The following is a 19,182-nucleotide window of genomic DNA, read 5'->3' on the forward strand; positions in this document are numbered from 1 at the left end:
GTTCAGTTCTTCAAGGAATTAAAAGCCAATGAGGAATCCTTAACATAAAAAAAATGTGGATGTGTCCTTGGGCAAGGCACTTAACCCCAACATTGCTCCTAGCTGTGTCGCTGTGTGAATTACTTGATTTCCTGTGTGTTAGTTTAATATATTCATATGTTAATATAGATGCATGTGTGACCCCTCAGACTGAAGGGAAAGAGAAGGGCTCCCCCTGGTGGACAGAAACATCTTTTATTTATTATTTTGTGTTGCTGTATTCTGTTTTATTTATTTATTATTTGCTGTTATACTTTCACATTATAATCTTTGGGAATTTGCCTAATGTCATGTCATGTTTGTATACGCACATACAAATAAATAATAAGAAAAATACTGTTTAAAGAAATGAGCCCAAACGCAGTTTTAATCATTGCACACATATTTTATAAAAAGAAAAAGAGCATTTAACAGTAGACAAAAAGCTGGTTATTTGTTCAACATATATTCTGATATAGATTCTATAACTAATTGGCTAAATATAAGTGGATTACAATGATTCTTTTCTTTTTTTACGGGAAAGAAACCCAGAAATATGGCGAGGCACATATTAGCATCAAAACATAAAACATTTGGCTCCTGGGTTTTTTTGGTGGTTTTTTTCATCGACAATATGAAAGTACTAATATCAAAAGGCTTCGTGTTCTTTTCTTTACAGGCGGCCTCAAGGCCACGTTAAGACATTGAGGATCATCCTCGCTCAGATTTCACAATTTTTAAAAGCATTTATTTACTGAAAGCGATCTCTTCCTTTTCTTTTTTACTTAAAAAAAAAGAAGCAAAAAAACAAAAACAAAAAATACAGAGTTATTTCCCACAGTGCAGCAGAAATACGATACAGCTGCCATGTTTCTTTACTCAGGTTAATAATCCAAACCGTTTTTGTTTTTTTGTTTTTTTTGGGCTGTAGTGTGGAAATAACAAAACGCCTGAAGCCACGAACAAAAAGCAGGAACGGGAAACAAAGTAAAATATAATCAGAAAGCATTACCGTCTCTTACCGTCTCCAACGAGACAGGTCAAGTTAAGCATTTTCCCTTGTTTCCATAGTTACGGACTTTTTTTTCCTTTTCTTCGTGAGATGGGAACAAATTTTGACTTTTTCCGAGATTTTCCTCCCGAGTCTTTGAAATGCACTCGAGGATAATAATTTTAAAAAACCTCTTTTAACTTTACAGTAAACATTCTGCATCTCCTGCGGACACGGCTTCCCTTATATTAGTGCAGCTGTCCAGGATTTGCCTTTTCAAAAAAAAAAATATTTTAATACACAAGAAGGCACGGGTACATTTTTACGAAGACACGTTTTTTGGGTGATATTTTGTTTTTTTAAAGCTGCCCGCGAGGAATGAAAGGCACGAGAAACGGTGTACGCTCACGACGCTATCGTATAAATTTATATTTGGGTTTATATTTATATCTATATATTTATATACGTTTTAGGGTGCTCCTGTGGGGGAGCACAGCAGATGGGAGAATGGACCTCAGGTCCGTCTCCTACTCCTCTAAGTGCTCTCATCTAAAGGGTGTAAATAAATGGGATATAAGAAAGTTATAATAATGTATTATTATCTTTAATTTCATTTAGCATACTGTGTTTTTTCTCTCTCCATTTAGATACTTTTAAATTTCAATTCTTTGAACTGAAGAGCACCTGAGGCACCACGGGCTCACCTGAACTTTGAGAGCTCCAAACGAGGGACGACGTGGAGGGATTTATTTTTGGCTCATTTTGCACCAGACTTCCAGTTTGCTGAACGAAGTGAGATTCACCCGAAAGCGACGAGGTCGGCGTTGAAAAAAAGCCTCAACTGCAGATGCTCATTTGCATTTTTTTTTTAAAGAAGAAAAAAAATACGTTATGAACGTCATCGAAAGCGATTAATGCAACAGATCCAAAATATATATATAAATATATAGATCAATATATTTATAAATATATTGATCTATATATCAATATATTTGTAATTATATTGATATATATAATCAATATATCAATATATATATATATAAATAAATATATTGATATATATATAGATCAATATATTAATAAATATATATATATATATATTCATATATATAAATATATTTATATATATATAAATATTTATATATACATATATTCATATATATATAAATATATATATATATAAATAAGTTTGCAGGCAGCAAAGCGAATGCTAGCTACAGTTACGTGTCACGAAACAAGCGTTGTTTCCTGCGGGCGCTTATTCCGTGACACGGTAACTGTTGCCGTTGCATTTTCTATGTAGTTTATACTTTGAGAAATCTCTGCACGGCGTTCTCCACAAAAAGCACATTCATGCTCACGGATAATAAACAGGCGCTCTTTACATTTCAGAGTTTAGAAACAAATACTAACTTTACAAATTAAAATATACAAATTTAATTTTCATCTGTAAATAACGTCACGTTGACGTTTTCACTTTTACAGGATTTATTAACAATTTTGTTTACATTTTTGACGATGACGACATCTTTTAGAAAGGTCCTCATCGAAATTTATATTTATATATTTATATATATATTTAATAAAAACATCACATTCTTAGTTTTTTTCCGTTCTCGTAGTATTTTCGGTGTTTATAAAATCGGGAGATGAATGTGAATTGTCCCCGGACGTGACGACACCTGGCTTCCCTTATAAAAACCTATTTCTTTGGCTATTTGGATTCACTTGACCCTCCTAGCTGGCTCAAGCTCCATCCTGTGGCTTCATATACTTCATTATTAATATCTTGCATCTTCACTCAAAACTGACGAGGCGCAGCTTCTTTGTTTTTTTTAAACAATACAAGACTGGACAGAGAATATAAATGGTACAGAGTGATATATACATATAAAAATAAGTAAAATGAGGGAGGCGTGAGAGTCTGTGGATGAGCGCTGATACAGGCCAACTATTCGGAGTCTAGTCCTCCTCCAGGAAGTAGCCCTGTAGTCAGGTACATGGCCACGTCCCGGGGGGGGGGGCGAACATCCCATTGAGGTCGTCGGGGACTCGTTCGTCCTGCAGAGGAGGAATTGCATCATTAAAAATGTAGAAAATGTTTTTCTTCCTCATAATTAATGATAACTATGACGTACAATGTCATGATTATGAGATACAAAGTAATAAATATGAGATACAAAGTCATAAATAAGAGATACAAAGTCATTAATAAGAGATACAAAGTCATAAATAAGAGATACAAAGTCATAAATATGAGATACAAAGTCATAAATAAGAGATACAAAGTCATTAATAAGAGATACAAAGTCATAAATAAGAGATACAAAGTCATAAATAAGAGATACAAAGTCATAAATATGAGATACAAAGTCATTATTAAGAGATACAAAGTCATTAATAAGAGATACAAAGTTATAAATAAGAGATAGTCATTAATAAGAGATACAAAGTCATAAATATGAGATACAAAGTCATTAATAAGACATACAAAGTCATAAATATGAGATACAAAGTCATTAATAAGACATACAAAGTCATTAATAAGAGATACAAAGTCATAAATATGAGATACAAAGTCATAAATAAGTGATACAAAGTCATAAATATGAGATACAAAGTCATTATTAAGAGATACAAAGTCATTAATAAGAGATACAAAGTTATAAATAAGAGATAGTCATTAATAAGAGATACAAAGTCATAAATATGAGATACAAAGTCATTAATAAGACATACAAAGTCATAAATATGAGATACAAAGTCATTAATAAGACATACAAAGTCATTAATAAGAGATACAAAGTCATAAATATGAGATACAAAGTCATAAATAAGTGATACAAAGTCATAAATATGAGATACAAAGTCATTATTAAGAGATACAAAGTCATTAATAAGAGATACAAAGTTATAAATAAGAGATAGTCATTAATAAGAGATACAAAGTCATAAATATGAGATACAAAGTCATTAATAAGACATACAAAGTCATAAATATGAGATACAAAGTCATTAATAAGACATACAAAGTCATTAATAAGAGATACAAAGTCATAAATATGAGATACAAAGTCATAAATAAGTGATACAAAGTCATAAATATGAGATACAAAGTCATTATTAAGAGATACAAAGTCATAATAAAAAACAAACTTTCCCTTCATTGTGATAATAATAATTTCCCGTGGTGTAATGCTGACCTGAGCCTGTAGGTGGCGCTCCAGGTACTGCTGCATGCTGGGCGGACTGACGCTGGTCTTCTCCTGGTCGATGGCGGCCGAGCTCACCACGGAGGCCCCGTGGCCCCACTTGAAGTAGCAGGAGCCCTGAGGGGGGCTCTGGTCCAGGGAGGCGTCGGCCCCCCTCAGGCCCGAGGAGCCGGAGAGCGCCAGCACGTCGCCCCCTGCTGGGCTGGAGGAGAAGTGCTGGTCGAACATGCAGCTGCTGTGAGCGGCCGCCTGGCCGCACGACAGCCCCCCCTGCTGCTGCGCGTGGTGGTTCGGTCCGGCGCCCCCGCCTGGCCAGATGCCGGCGGGCGGGGGCGCGTGGCCTCCGGGAGTTTGGCCGCCGCACGCCGCCGCCACCTCGTGTCCGCTGTGCGCGGCGGCGTGCGGCGGCCTCTGCTGCCACTGCTGCGCCTGTTGGCCGTGCGTCTGGAACGCGGCGCCGCCTTGAAGGCACGGCGCGGCGAAGGGGGCGGGGATATTGGGCGCGCCGAGAGCGCCGAAGGCCTCGCACGGAATCAGCGGCGGCAGGACGTCCATCGCCACGTTGTCCGGCGCGACCGCGGGAGGCGGGAAACTGTTCTGCGGGAGCCGTCCGGGCCGCGTCTGGGCGTGGCCGCTCGGCGCCCGCCCGCAGGACGGGTAGGGGGCCGGGGCGCCGGGCACGGTGAGCTCCGGGAGCTCAATCGACGGGCTGAAGATGTCGCGCAGCTGCAGCTGGTGGACGGCGGCGGCGGCGGGCGGGTCGGCGTCCGCCGGCGGCGGCGCCATCAGGGGGCCGAGGTGGGTCAGCTTCTGGGTGAACATCGCAGGCGGCGCCGCGGGGGGGGCGGCCATCGCTTCCCGCTGGCGAGCGTAGAGGCCGTTCATCGGAGCAGAGTAGGCGCTCTCGGGGCTCGCCGTCTCGCCGAGCTCCGGCGGGCCGAAGGGCTCCGGCCGGTGGCCGGCGGCGGCGAGGCAGCCGGGCGCCGCGAGGCCCTCGTCGCCCTTCTCCTTGAACAAGACGCTGTCGATGAAGTCGAAGATGTCGTTGGTGAGCACGCTCTCCAGGTCCGACGTGATGGCGCCCGCCGGCTCGCCGTCCTGGCCGAGCCTCTTCAGCGTGTTCTCCCACTCCATCAGCTCGGCGTCGCTCACGTCCAGGTTCTGCAGCGCCGCGCAGAAGTCTCCGTCGCGCGCCATCTTCTCCAGGTCGTTGATCACGGCCATCACCGACTGCTTGGCCTCCTCCTTCACGATGACGGCGTCGCCCGCCGCGCCGCCGCCCTGCCACGAGTCGCCGGACACTCTGATCAGCGCCTGGCTGTCCATGAACACCTGGTCCACGGGCAGCGGGGTGTCCGGCGTCGGCAGGTAGGCCGACTGGTCCTGGGACAGGAAGCAGTCCAGCAGCGAGTGCGGCGTCGCGTTCTTCTTCACATGCTCCACGCTGCTGAACATCTGGTTGAACTGGAACTGGGCCACGTCCACCACGGGCCCGGTGTTGTACAGGACGCCCTCCCCCGTGGTGAAGCTGAAGGGGAGCTGCAGACGCCGCTGGCGCTGGTGCTCCTCGCCCTCGGCATTGCTGGAAGAAGAAGAAGAAGAAAAAAAAGCGTCACGACCCGCTCCCCCGGGGGTCCGATCGGAGCGCCCCGCCGCACCGGCCACTCACACGAGAGCTCTCTGGTAGGCGATGATGAACTCGGGCCGCCCCCCCTTGTAGATCAGCTTGGCGTTGGACTTCACCCACACCCAGCCGCCCGACTTCGTCAGCAGCCGGAACACCGTCAGGCCGGTCTCGCCCGTCTTAATCACTGACGGAGGGACGAGCAAAAACTCATTTATATGGAACACAAACACGTTTGATGCATGTTGTTCAGAACCGAACCCTTAGTAGAACAACAACAAACAACTTACACACATTCAGAACGGGTAAAATACCTGTGGATTATTTTGTGAAATAATTATGCATTTCACTTTTAGTTTGATTGTTGACTTTTAGCGTTTTTGTGTAAATTATTATTATTATTATCTTCTGTATTACATTTTTTCCATTTTTTGTTTATTATTCTTCAATGAATTATTAATTCCGTGGACTTAAAATAATTTGATTTAATGCAACAATAATCTTTTTAATTATTTTCTTTCATCTCTTATTCCAAATAGCATCAGTTTAAATGATTGTTGATTGGCTCCATAAATACATTATTTTAATAATTATATTAGCCTGCAATTCAAACGGGATCATATCAAATGATGATTTACATCGGGTTTACTTAAAGATATAAAAATTTAATAAAATATAATGAAATCTATGCGTGAAAGACTTGAGCTGGATAACTGCGACTAATGTGTTAATAAACCCAAGAGAATATTCAAACTTCTCCTCCATCACCGGTAAAAGAACAACTCTGTTCCTACGCTGTGGTTCTGGCATGAGACCTTTTCTCTTTATCTAGTTTTATTCTCGGCCATAAAGAATAAAAAAGGATGAAAACGTAGCAGATAATACAAAATATCCTCCGTCACAAGTCATAATGACGAGAGGCAAAGGGAAAAGACTCGACGTTTAGAGACGAGACAGCAGCAGGTTAATACCTCTCTCTATTAAAATATATTTATATATATATAAATATATATAAATAAATATAAAGATATACATAAAAAGATATAAATATATATATATATAAATACATATATACATAAATAAATATATAAAGATATATATAAAAATATATATATATAATTATAAATATATATCTAAATAAATATAAAGATATATAAAAAGATATAAATATATATATACAAATATATATAATAAAAAAAATATAAAAATATATTATTAAAAAAAATGTAAATATATATATATATATAAATATATAATAAAAAATATATATAAATATATATATTATTTTTAAGCATAAAAATATATAAATATACAGGACTGTCTCAGAAAATTAGAATATTGTGATGAAGTTCTTTATTTTCTGTAATGCAATTAAAAAAACAAAAATGTCATGCATTCTGGATTCATTACAAATCAACTGAAATATTGCAAGCCTTTTATTCTTTTAATATTGCTGATTATGGTTACAGCTTAAGAAAACTCAAATATCCTATCTCTAAATATTAGAATATCATGAAAAAGTATACTAGTAGGGTATTAAACAAATCACTTGAATTGTCTAATTAACTCGAAACACCTGCAAGGGTTTCCTGAGCCTTGACAAACACTCAGCTGTTATAAATCTTTTTTTTAACTTGGTCTGAGGAAATATTAAAATTTTATGAGATAGGATTTTAGAGTTTTCTTAAGCTGTAAGCCATAATCAGCAATATTTAAAAAAATAAAAGGCTTGCAATATTTCAGTTGATTTGTAATGAATCCAGAATGCATGACATTTTTGTTTTTTAAATTGCATTACAGAAAATAAAGAACTTTATCACAATATTCTAATTTTCTGAGACAGTCCTGTATATAGAGACGGAGGTGAAGCGACGTACTGCGGATGTGGTTGTCGGCGCAATGCATCATGTCGGCGGCGTGGATGAACTGGTAGCCGGAGCCCTTCATGCACAGCTCCATCTCCGAGTAGCCCAGAATGATCTTCCCCCTGGTGGACGGAGAGAGGAACCACCAGGTGGAGTTAGGTGAGCCGTTGAAGTCGAGAGTCTTTACGTTATTTGAAGTCTTTGAACCCTCGCCCCCCCCACCTGCTGTCGACGCCCATCGGCGTGAAGTCCAGCTTGTGCTTGGTCTGGAAGAGCAGCAGCTTGGCTCGGATCTCCACGATGGTGGCCGGCTGCACCGGCACGGCGATGCTGAAGAGCGCCAGCTGAGGCTTGCTGCCGCCGCCGTTGGAGACCTTCTGGCCGTGGAGGTACTTCAGTCGGCCCTGGAACTTCAGAGCCTGGGGGGGGGGGGGGGGGGGGGCGTTACACCAAAGGTATTACAGCACTCTCTATTCATGAAGCCTCTTTGCCACAACAGCAACGTTTAGAACAGCACCGCGGCATCTCCGTCTCACCCAACACACATGCTACAGATGCTACACATGCTACAGATGCTACACAAGCTACACATGCTACAGATCCCACACATGCTAGAGATGCTACACAAGCTACAGATGCTACACATGCTACAGATCCCGCACATGCTACAGATGCTACACATGATACCGATGCTACACATGCTACATATGCTTCACAAGCTACACAAGCTACAGATCCCACACATGCCACAGTTGCTACAGATGCTACACATTCTACACATGCTACCTATGCTACACATACTACATATGCTACAGATGCTAGAGATGATACAGATGCTACACATGCTACATATGCTACACATGCTAGAGATGCTACATATGCTACACATACTACATATGCTACACTTTCTAGATATGCTACACATGCTAGAGATGCTACTCTTGCTAGAGATGCTATACATGCTACATATGCTACACTTTCTACATATACTACACATGCTACAGATGCTACACATGCTACATATGCTACACATGCTAGAGATGCTACATATGCTACACATACTACATATGCTACACTTTCTAGATATGCTACACATGCTAGAGATGCTACTCTTGCTAGAGATGCTATACATGCTACATATGCTACACTTTCTACATATACTACACATGCTAGAGATGCTCCACTCTCAACACATACTACAGATGCTACACATGCTAGAGATGCTAGAGATGCTACTCTTGCTAGAGATGCTATACATGCTACATATGCTACACTTTCTACATATACTACACATGCTAGAGATGCTCCACTCTCAACATATACTACACATGCTAGAGATGCTACACATGCTAGAGATGCTAGAGCTGCGACACATACTACATATGCTACACTTCAAGTTTCAAGTTTCAAGTTTTAATTGTCACATCCCCTTTTATACAAGTATAATCGGTTCGTGAAATTCTTATGTGCAAAACTCCCGACAACAGTAGCAGACTAAAAAAAGAATAAGAATGAGAATAAACTATACAATATCCACACACAAAAAAAGAAGAAAGTATTAACAATATATATATAAAACAATGTAATTGAATATACATCATGGCAATATATATATATAAAACAATGTAATAAAATATACACTTTTTTTGAGACTATATATATATATATGTATATACATACAATATATATATACAATATATATATATATAAACAATGTAATAAAATATACACCATGGCCATAGATATTCACAGAATATGTTCTGGTGTGTAGTGTTAATGAGGGTCTCAGTCCTTGTTCAGCAGCCTGATGGCCTGACTGAAGAAGCTGTCCCTCAGTCTGTTTGTGCGGCACTTGATACTGCGGTATGTATGCGGTATGTATGCGGTATGTATCCTTCCTACATATACTACACATGCTAGAGATGCTAAATATGCTACACTTTCTAGATATGCTACAGATTCTACACAAACTACACATGCTACATATTATATACATGTTTGTCATGCTACATAAGCTACACATGCTACATATTATATACATGTTTGTCATGCTACATAAGCTACACATGATACACATGCTACATATTCTACACATGCTAGAAATGCTACATAAGCTACACATGCTACATATGCTACATATTCTACACATGCATTACACGCAGGTCTTCTGGAATATCGAGAGGCTGTTTTACGAAATTCGATGCAGTGTAAATCTAAAAATATAAATGCAGTTTGATGCATTTTTAACAAAACCCCATCCCACGAGTCATTTAAATCACGCATTATTGTGTGTAATGATGTGTGAAGCTTTTAACTACACACAAAGAACACAGATGAGGGGTCATGTCTGTGGCGGCCATCTTTTGCTACTTGATCCATGTTCCACATGCTGTGATCGCTGCAGGCAGCCGGTTGTACTTCAACACAATGTGGAGCATGTGTAGCATATGTAGCATATGTAGTTACCTTCGCATTGAAAATGCGGAAGGTTATGTTTTGATCGCCGTGTATTTATTTATTTATTTGTATGCGTGTTACTCGCATAACTCAAAAAGTATTAAACCGAATCGCATGAAATTTGGTGGGATCATTGGTTATTATCCGGGGACCATTTGATTAGATTTTGGGATTGATCGGGTCAAAGGTCAAGGTCATGAAAAGGTCAAAATCTTATTTTTACCATGGTCAATTTATATCCAATTGGCATGCAACTAATGCCAAAATGTTCATAATTCAATGCCCAATCTTGTGATATGCGAAGGTATGCGCTCTACCGAGTGCCCGTTCTAGTTGTTTATGAGATGAGTTTTCCCCCCAATTTGCGAGCCGAAGGCACTCACCAGGAAGCCGGAGGAGTTGTCCAGCAGGCAGCGGAAGCGGCACACGAAGCTCCTCTCCAGGAAGGACGAGTTCTCCGGGGGCAGCTGCTCGGGGCTGTACATCACCACGCTGCTGCAGCTCTGCAGGCCTGAGGGCGAACGGGCGGAGGTCAGAACATCGCCGTCTCAACACAGCCCAAACGGCAAAAAACACGGAGGCCGGGCTTCTCTTCATTGCTCCTGCTCACTGTCTCCGGCGGCGGCGTTAGACGACGGGTTGAGGGCGAAGTGAAGCTGCTGGCGGAACAAGGCGCGGTCGTCCGTGTGGATGAGCTCGAACACGCTCTGGTGGACCACGTCGGACTGTCGGAGAGGAGAGAGCAACAGGTTAATACCTCTCTCTATTAAAATATATATATATAAATAAATATTTACAAAATATAAATGTATATATAAAAAGATATAAATATATATATATATATAAATATATAAAAAAGAAATATACAAATTTATAAATATATATAAAAGATATATATATATATATAAATAAAAATATAAAAATATATATACAAATATAGAAATATATATAAAAAGAAATATATATATAAAAAGATATAAATATATATAAAAATATATATATTTTAAAAAAGTTTATATATATATATATACACAAACACACTGCCGTTTAAAAGTTTGGGGCTACTTATGTCCTTATTTTTCAAAGCAATTTATTTTCATTGAAGATAACATTAAATGAATCAGTTAATGTGTAGATGACTAATCTCTGATGTTTAATGAAGTTTCTACAGAGGTGTGTAGAGGCCCATCTCCAGTGTTCTAATGGTACATTGTGTTATCGCCTTAGAAGACTAGCGGAGGGGTAGGAAACCCTTGAAAACCCTTTTTATGTGAGCGCAGCTGAAAACAGTTACGATGTGAGAGAAGCTATAAAACTGGCCTTCCTTTGAACCACAAGAAGAACAACATTAATATTTACAATACAAATCATAATTTATAACATTGTCAATGTCTTGAATATATTTTATATACATTTTGAAATTCATTTGATAAATAAAGGTTTTCATGGAAAACACAAAATTCTCTGGGTGACTCAACATTTTTGATCGGTAGTGTCAATATAAATACATATATATGTATATATATCTTGTATAACTTGGTCTCACCTGATGGAAGCCCAGGTAGTCTTTGACTGTGGCGGAGACGTAAAACACCGACCCGTCCGACGTGACCACGATCACGAACCCGTTCAGTGCCTGCACAGAACAGAGGTTTCCTTAAAGTGTGTATTGACACACACACACACACACACACACACACACGCTCACACTCAAACGACGACTCTAACGGGTGCAAAATCGCTCACTTTAAAAATGTTTTTTTGTTGTTGACACTTTAAATGCTTTTTTTTAAATATCAACTTTTGAATCGGTTAAAAATGAGCACAGACTAACTCTCATTGTCAAAAGACAAAAACAACAACTCTTGAATCTAAATCTGAAGCCCCGGCCACAATCCCCAAAAACAACAACAGCTGCAACAGCTCAAAGGCCTCTTTGTATTGCGCAATCACGGCCCCATCGACTGACAGGTGAGCGTCTGTAAACAAGGCGCGGGGTGTGTGTGTGTGTGTGTGCCTTTGTCTCGTGACAGTTGAGGGTAAATGGACGTCATGTGTCATGTGACCCCACCTGGAGCAGGAGGTCCCCTTCGGAGAAGCCAGAGGCGTCCGCGCTGTTCCCGTTCAGCCCGTTGAGGTCGGGGAACATCCGACTGCTGCTGGAGTTCATCGTGGCTGCAGAGAAGAGAAACATGGGGTTTTTAACTTCTTAATAAATAAATATATATATATATATATACACACACACACATATCTATATATATTTATTATATATATATACATTTTAATAAATAAATCTATAAAAAAGAATATATATATATATATATATATAAAAAACTATAAATGAAAAATATATATAAATATATATATACATATATAAATATATATAATAAATACAGATATATTAAATAAATAAATATAGTTAAATATAAATACATATATAAATGCATATATACATATATATACACATATATAAATGCATATATATACACACACACATATATACACATATATAAATGCATATATATATATACACACATATTTAAATGCATATATATATATATAGACACAAATTACACTAAGTTACTGTAAACTGGTCTGAATAATTTTCTTTCGTACGTAAAATGCTGGTTTAAAATAAATCAATTTAACAAAGTACAGAGCTATAAATCACATTCGAACAGCGTGAACATCTGAAATGAGGATTCATAGCAACTCCACTCAGATGAATTATATGTTTGGTCTTTATCTAAGTTAGGGATGTTTTGTTTGACAGCTACAAAGCTCAGCAGCAAGTTTGGCTCGTCATAAATGTCCTAAATGTCATGAATGTCACCGCTCTGGGTTCAACATGTCACCGCGGTGCGAGGCTCAGTGACCCGGGAACAGATCACATGAGAAAATATCACAAGGAAGCCATGTCATATATATATATATATATATATATATAAATAAATGTGTATAAATATCTTATCTTTATTTGTATATATAAATATCTATATTTTAAATATCTCTATTTATATTTATATATATACATATATATATAAATATGTATATATGTATGAATGTATCTATATATCTATGTATATTTATATCTTTATAAACATAGATGTCTAAATATAGATATTTATATTTATATAAATATCTATATTTATATATATTGTTATATACATATATATGTATTTATATATATATAATTATGTATCTATATATATATAAACATGTATATATATTTATATATATATATAAACATGTATATATATTTATATATATATATATATATGTATAACATACATATATATATATATATTTACAGATATACACACAACCTGTAGCGTGATTGGCTCCTCCAGGACTCACTATTTACATTTGGTGTGTTTCCACGTTGTTGTTGTTTGTTTTACTTCTGGATCTATTTGTTCTTTTACGACACACAAGGAATCAGACGAGGTGAAAGTTGCGTAACAACACACACGCACACACACACACTGGGGTGTTGTGTGTAAGCGATAGCCAACTCGAGCGCTGCTCTTATCTGGACCGCCACCGCAGGAGAATCCCAGGATGTGGCCTCTCCCAGACCGCCGGGCCAGTCACGCAACTTCTCCGAGAGGAGGAGGAGGATGAGAGAGGGTCCCTGAACGCCTCGCCACCTTTCAGCACTTGCACAAACACACCCAGAACCGCACAGTGCATTACACACAGTGTCTGAAACACACACACACACAAGTCCAATCCGCTTCCCTTCCCTCTCTCCATGTTTGACTTCCTTCGGGTCCTCCCCCCGGTGGCTGACCACGGTACTTCACGTTTACGCAACATGGTGTGAATGTGCTCACTAAATGTAGAAAAGAGTCTCTGGACGCTTTTACTGACTTTAAGAGAAATATTCAGATGCAAATAGGCACAGTATTAAAATACTCATTATATTTATATTATTTTGTATGTTTTCGTTGCACTTCATGGAAGTAAAATAGCCCAATATCGTTGTTGGTCTCATCGTAATGAAACTCGTTTTTTGGGGGGGACATTGAAGAAATTCCCACAAACATGAAACACACGCGTGTTCGTTTGACTGAGAGGTGAGAATTAAAAGAAAAGAAGAAGTTCTCTATAAATAAAAAAACTCCTGGTTTTCTAGAAGAAGAAACAAACACAGTGGAGGATTTAAACATCGACTCGTCTTTAGATATCTGATCACTCGCTTTGTGAAATACCCCAACGTACGACCACGGGCTGAGAGAGAGAGGGAGGGGGAGAGAGAGAGGGGGGGAGAGAGAGAAGGGGGGAGAGAGAGAGGGGAAGAGAGAGAGGGGAGGAGAGAGGGAGGGGGGAGAGAGGGGGATGAGAGAGGGGAGGGAGAGAGAGGGAGAGAGGAGGGGGAGAGAGAGAGGGGGGGGGGGTCACTCCTCCAGCTTCCTGGTTGAGGTTAAGTGTGCTGCGGTTCCTTTGATGCAGATTCACTCTGGGCCAAACATGCCTGTCACTCAGGGGGGGGGGGGCTTAAACAGAGGGATCGGACGTCCTTTCATCACGGGGGTAATTAAGTGAAATCTCCAAAAAAAGACGGGGAACAAGTTGCAGCGGAGGGGAAACAAGTCAAAGCCCCGCAGCGCCGAGAAAAGGGAGAGCAACACACACAAAAAAGAGTGATGCAACCGGCTTAAATATCACAATTAAAAATAAAACTGAGACAGAAAAGAGGACAACGGTCTCTACTTGAAAGGGTTCACATGTGTTGTAGAGAGACAGAGAGAGAGAGAGAGAAGAGGGAGAGAAGTGACATCATAGGTTGGAAGCGGGCCAGATTTAAAGCATATGGGGGGGGGGGGGGGGGCCTTATCTTGATTTGAAAACATTTAGTTCCAGCAGATCCTGGACAGAGATCTCCGTTCTCACGCGGCGGGATGTGCAGGAAGAGGGCGGCGCTCCCTCGGCCAATGGGGGAGGGGGGTCGGGAGGGGGGTCGCGGGGTCCGACCTCCCCCATTAGCTCTTTTGATTAATGTCCCTGTTTACGGCCACGACAGGAGGGGAAGGAAACGAGGGAAACGAGGGAGAGAGAGAGAGAAGCTTAGGATGGAAAACAGAGACTTATGGATATATTTTATTATATAATTATTCTTCTTTAAAAAAAAGAGAGAAGGAGGTCAGGTGCTCTCACGATGAGCCGTCGTTAGGATCGGAAGCTGGAGACCCTACAGCAGGGGCGCTCAATACGTCGATCGCGGCGACCTGCCAGTCTTTCTCGGCGTAGTATGGTAGATCGCATGACAGTAAAAAAAATTGGCCCGCCCCCCTGTCACTTTCACTATAGCGCCAAATTACAGCAGCAGCATGTCATTTCTGTCTCTACGTGTCGCGTTAACAGTCCTCTGCCCGCCGTCTCGTGCGCCGCAGAGCTCCGGGACCGGTTTGCGCCCATCGGGACGGAGCAAAGAAAAAGTCACTAGCCCCCCCCCCCCCCCCCCGTCGGTCGATCGCCTTGACTTGGTCACATAATAAGTAGCTCGCATGCTGAAAAAGTGTGAGCACCCCTGCCCTACAGCGTCGGTGCATTGATATCGATATCTCGCGGTAGAAACACAAACTTTTGCCTCCAAGACGTCCAGAAGTTGGAGAAATAAATGCAAATTGCAAAAAAACACAAATTTACAAACCGTGGTTTTAAAATATTCTAATTCTTTCTCGAACCCTGATCATAATCAAGGGCTTTAAATAAATGAGATAATGAGTCTTCTGCCTCTCTATCCCCCCCCCCCCCCTACATCCCCTAACCCAAACTTCTGAGTGGGGAAAGACAGACGATTTAGTTTTGGGCCTCGTAAACAAACACCGGCGTTTCTGGAAGACTCTAAATGTCACAGAAAGCCTCGGTGGGCGAACCAGGGGAAGAAAGAAAAGAAGGAGGTGAAGAAGGAGGAGGAAAAGGAGGAGAAGAAGAAGTAAAAGAAGACGGAGCAGAAGAAGAACAAGGAGAAGAAAAAGAAGGATAAGGAGAAGAAGAAGGAGAAGGAGAAGAAAAAGAAGGATAAGGAGAAGACAAAGGAGAAGTAATAGAAGTAGAAGTAGAGGAAGAAGAAGAAGAAGAAGAAGAAAACAAATATATAACCCCCAAAAAAGTATTTTAGTCCCGAGAGAGAAAAGCGAGCGCTTGTGGTTTAAAAAAAAGAAAAGAAAAGCTGGAGAGACGGAGAACAAACCTTCCAGGGAACGGAAAATTGCGAGGGGAAAAGAGGGAAAAGGGGGAGAGCGGGGGGAAGAGGGGGAGGGGAAAATGAAAACATGATTAAATCTGTCTCCCGGCGGTCGCTTGCATTCTCACGATATCCTGAAAGGAGAGTCGGGGAGCCGAGCGCCGGCGGCCCTTAAGAAGTGAAAGAGCCCGACTCGACGGAGTCAGCGCCGAGGAGACGCCCCCCCCACCCCCCTGCCCCCCCCGTCCTGTTCCCCCCGTTCTGTTCCCTGTCACGAAGCGGACCGTGAGGTTTGTGTGCGTTCAGATATCCCAGATACCAAAATAACAGCACATGAAACGAGGGCCGACCGCATCCACCGGGGCGCGGGGCGCTTTTCGATGCTTTTGCAGCGAGAAGACTTTGGGGAATCTCTCCCGTAGAGCGGCGAGGCCGAGCCACCGGGGCGCTGCAAGAGAAGAAGAACAGAAGAACAGAAGAAAAGGAGTCTGCCGTTTAAGACACGAAGAGCTCTCGTTATTATCGGGTCTTTAGATCTTACTCCCTTGAAATCGCCGACGTTTGTTCTTTTCACATCATGATTTACGAGATCATTATCTCGACTCCCAGGCGAGTCCCCGCCTGAGCGCCCGTCCCCCGGCCGGCTCCTCTGGGCCGGGATGACCTCCGGGATGACCTGCGCTAAGGGGGAGCGTGAAGGGAGCGTTGCATTGTGGGTCTCCTACTTCGACGGGCTTCCACGCTGGAATGAGAGTCGTCGCTATATCCGATACGTCCTTTAGCTTTTGCATCGATCCGATAACACGGGATCTGTTGACGCTGCGCAGGAACAACAACAACAACAACGACGTGTCCGTACGCCCCGGCCTGGTCGCCACTGAGCATGTGCAAGCTGCTGCTGCACACGCCTAAACACGCTCCGGCTCCTATTATTAAGTTTGGATGTCTGGATTTTAAATTTTATGCAACACACAATCTCGCAGGAACAACAACAACAACAACAACACGTTTGTGCATCCTATTTTTAAATTTTTATGTGTTGATTTTAAGTGTATGCATCGATTCTGATAACACACGCTATGCAGAACCAACAACAACAATAACAACATGCTAAACACGCTCGTGAACCCTATTTTTCTCCCCCGGCGATGTTACAAAATGAGAGCTAGTTAAGGCTAGCGCTAAGCATCCAAACAACGCGGCTAACGGCAGATGATGACTGGTTCAGGCTGAAAACTAGTCAATAATAACGCTATCGTGTATTAATGGTGTCTTTGGGGGGCCATTATAATATATCTTCTGGAAAAAGGTTTCACGAAGAAGAAAAAAGCAACGACAGATCTGTGCATGTGTCTTATGAATATATAAATATATATATAAAGATATATATATATATATAAATAGTCTTCAGTCTGACTTCTGGGTCTAGTTTCAGCAGAAGAAGCACTGATAGACGTGCAGTGAGCTGCACCATAATGCGCATGTGTGTTAGATAACCATCATAATGCACTCTGTTATGCAACAAATCCATATCATCAGGCCGTCTGGCCTCTGCTGCCATTCACCACCTCACTTCCTGCCCTGGTTGCCCTCTCTGGACTCATCTAACCGGGTTTCAATGAAGTACCAAGAAGCCTAATATGATTTTAGGGCGACCGCTAATAACTCATGCGGCAGACTTCATTATGTCTTCGCCAACACAGAGACGCCTGTTGTCTGAAAACAACACGAGGATTCTTCTACGAAAAAACTGCTTATTTACACAAGATGAATATCACCAAACGACCTAAGAGTTCATATGATGACTGAGAAATAACAAAGTCACTAGAGTCTAGAAACAGTCACTAGAGTCTAGTAACAGTCACTAGAGTCCAGTAACAGTCACTAGAGTCTAGAAACAGTCACTAGAGTCCAGTAACAGTCACTAGAGTCTAGAAACAGTCACTAGAGTCTAGTAACAGTCACTAGAGTCTAGTAACAGTCACTAGAGTCTAGTAACACAGTCACTAGAGTCTAGTAACAGTCACTAGAGTCTAGAAACAGTCACTAGAGTCTAGTAACAGTCACTAGAGTCTAGTAGCAGTCACTAGAGTCTAGAAACAGTCACTAGAGTCCAGTAACAGTCACTAGAGTCCAGTAACAGTCACTAGAGTCTAGAAACAGTCACCAGAGTCTAGAAACAGTCACTAGAGTCCAGTAACAGTCATTAGAGTCTAGTAACAGTCACTAGAGTCTAGTAACAGTCACTAGAGTCTAGTAGCAGTCACTAGAGTCTAGAAACAGTCACTAGAGTCTAGTAACAGTCACTAGAGTCTAGAAACAGTCACTAGAGTCTAGAAACAGTCACTAGAGTCTAGTAAGTCACTAGAGTCTAGTAGCAGTCACCAGAGTCTAGAAACAGTCACTAGAGTCCAGTAACAGTCACTAGAGTCCAGTAACAGTCACTAGAGTCTAGAAACAGTCACCAGAGTCTAGAAACAGTCACTAGAGTCCAGTAACAGTCACTAGAGTCTAGTAACAGTCACTAGAGTCTAGTAGCAGTCACTAGAGTCTAGAAACAGTCACTAGAGTCCAGTAACAGTCACTAGAGTCTAGTAACAGTCATTAGAGTCTAGTAACAGTCACTAGAGTCTAGTAACACAGTCACTAGAGTCTAGTAACAGTCACTAGAGTCTAGAAACAGTCACTAGAGTCTAGTAACAGTCACTAGAGTCTAGTAAAAGTCACTAGAGTCTAGTAGCAGTCACTAGAGTCTAGAAACAGTCACTAGAGTCCAGTAACAGTCACTAGAGTCCAGTAACAGTCACTAGAGTCTAGAA

At 41.2% G+C, this 19,182-nt stretch overlaps 1 protein-coding gene across 1 annotated transcript in view; it reads right to left on the reverse strand.

The window, feature by feature from the left end:
• Window positions 1–373: 373 nt before the first annotated feature.
• Window positions 374–19,182, reverse strand: part of LOC130201170 (aryl hydrocarbon receptor-like) — a 32,630-nt gene continuing 13,821 nt past the window's right edge. The window contains exons 3-11 of the mRNA XM_056425915.1: window positions 12,239–12,342; window positions 11,714–11,803; window positions 10,778–10,892; window positions 10,551–10,678; window positions 7,933–8,129; window positions 7,723–7,832; window positions 5,891–6,032; window positions 4,213–5,803; window positions 374–3,070 (exon numbers count right to left, since the gene is read on the reverse strand). Of these exons, the coding sequence (XP_056281890.1) occupies window positions 3,002–3,070; window positions 4,213–5,803; window positions 5,891–6,032; window positions 7,723–7,832; window positions 7,933–8,129; window positions 10,551–10,678; window positions 10,778–10,892; window positions 11,714–11,803; window positions 12,239–12,342 (2,546 nt within the window). The 3' untranslated portion in view covers window positions 374–3,001. The remainder of the gene's footprint in view (window positions 3,071–4,212; window positions 5,804–5,890; window positions 6,033–7,722; window positions 7,833–7,932; window positions 8,130–10,550; window positions 10,679–10,777; window positions 10,893–11,713; window positions 11,804–12,238; window positions 12,343–19,182) is intronic.

The sequence above is a fragment of the Pseudoliparis swirei genome, chromosome 2 (assembly GCF_029220125.1).
Source record: "Pseudoliparis swirei isolate HS2019 ecotype Mariana Trench chromosome 2, NWPU_hadal_v1, whole genome shotgun sequence".
NCBI lineage: Eukaryota > Metazoa > Chordata > Actinopteri > Perciformes > Liparidae > Pseudoliparis > Pseudoliparis swirei.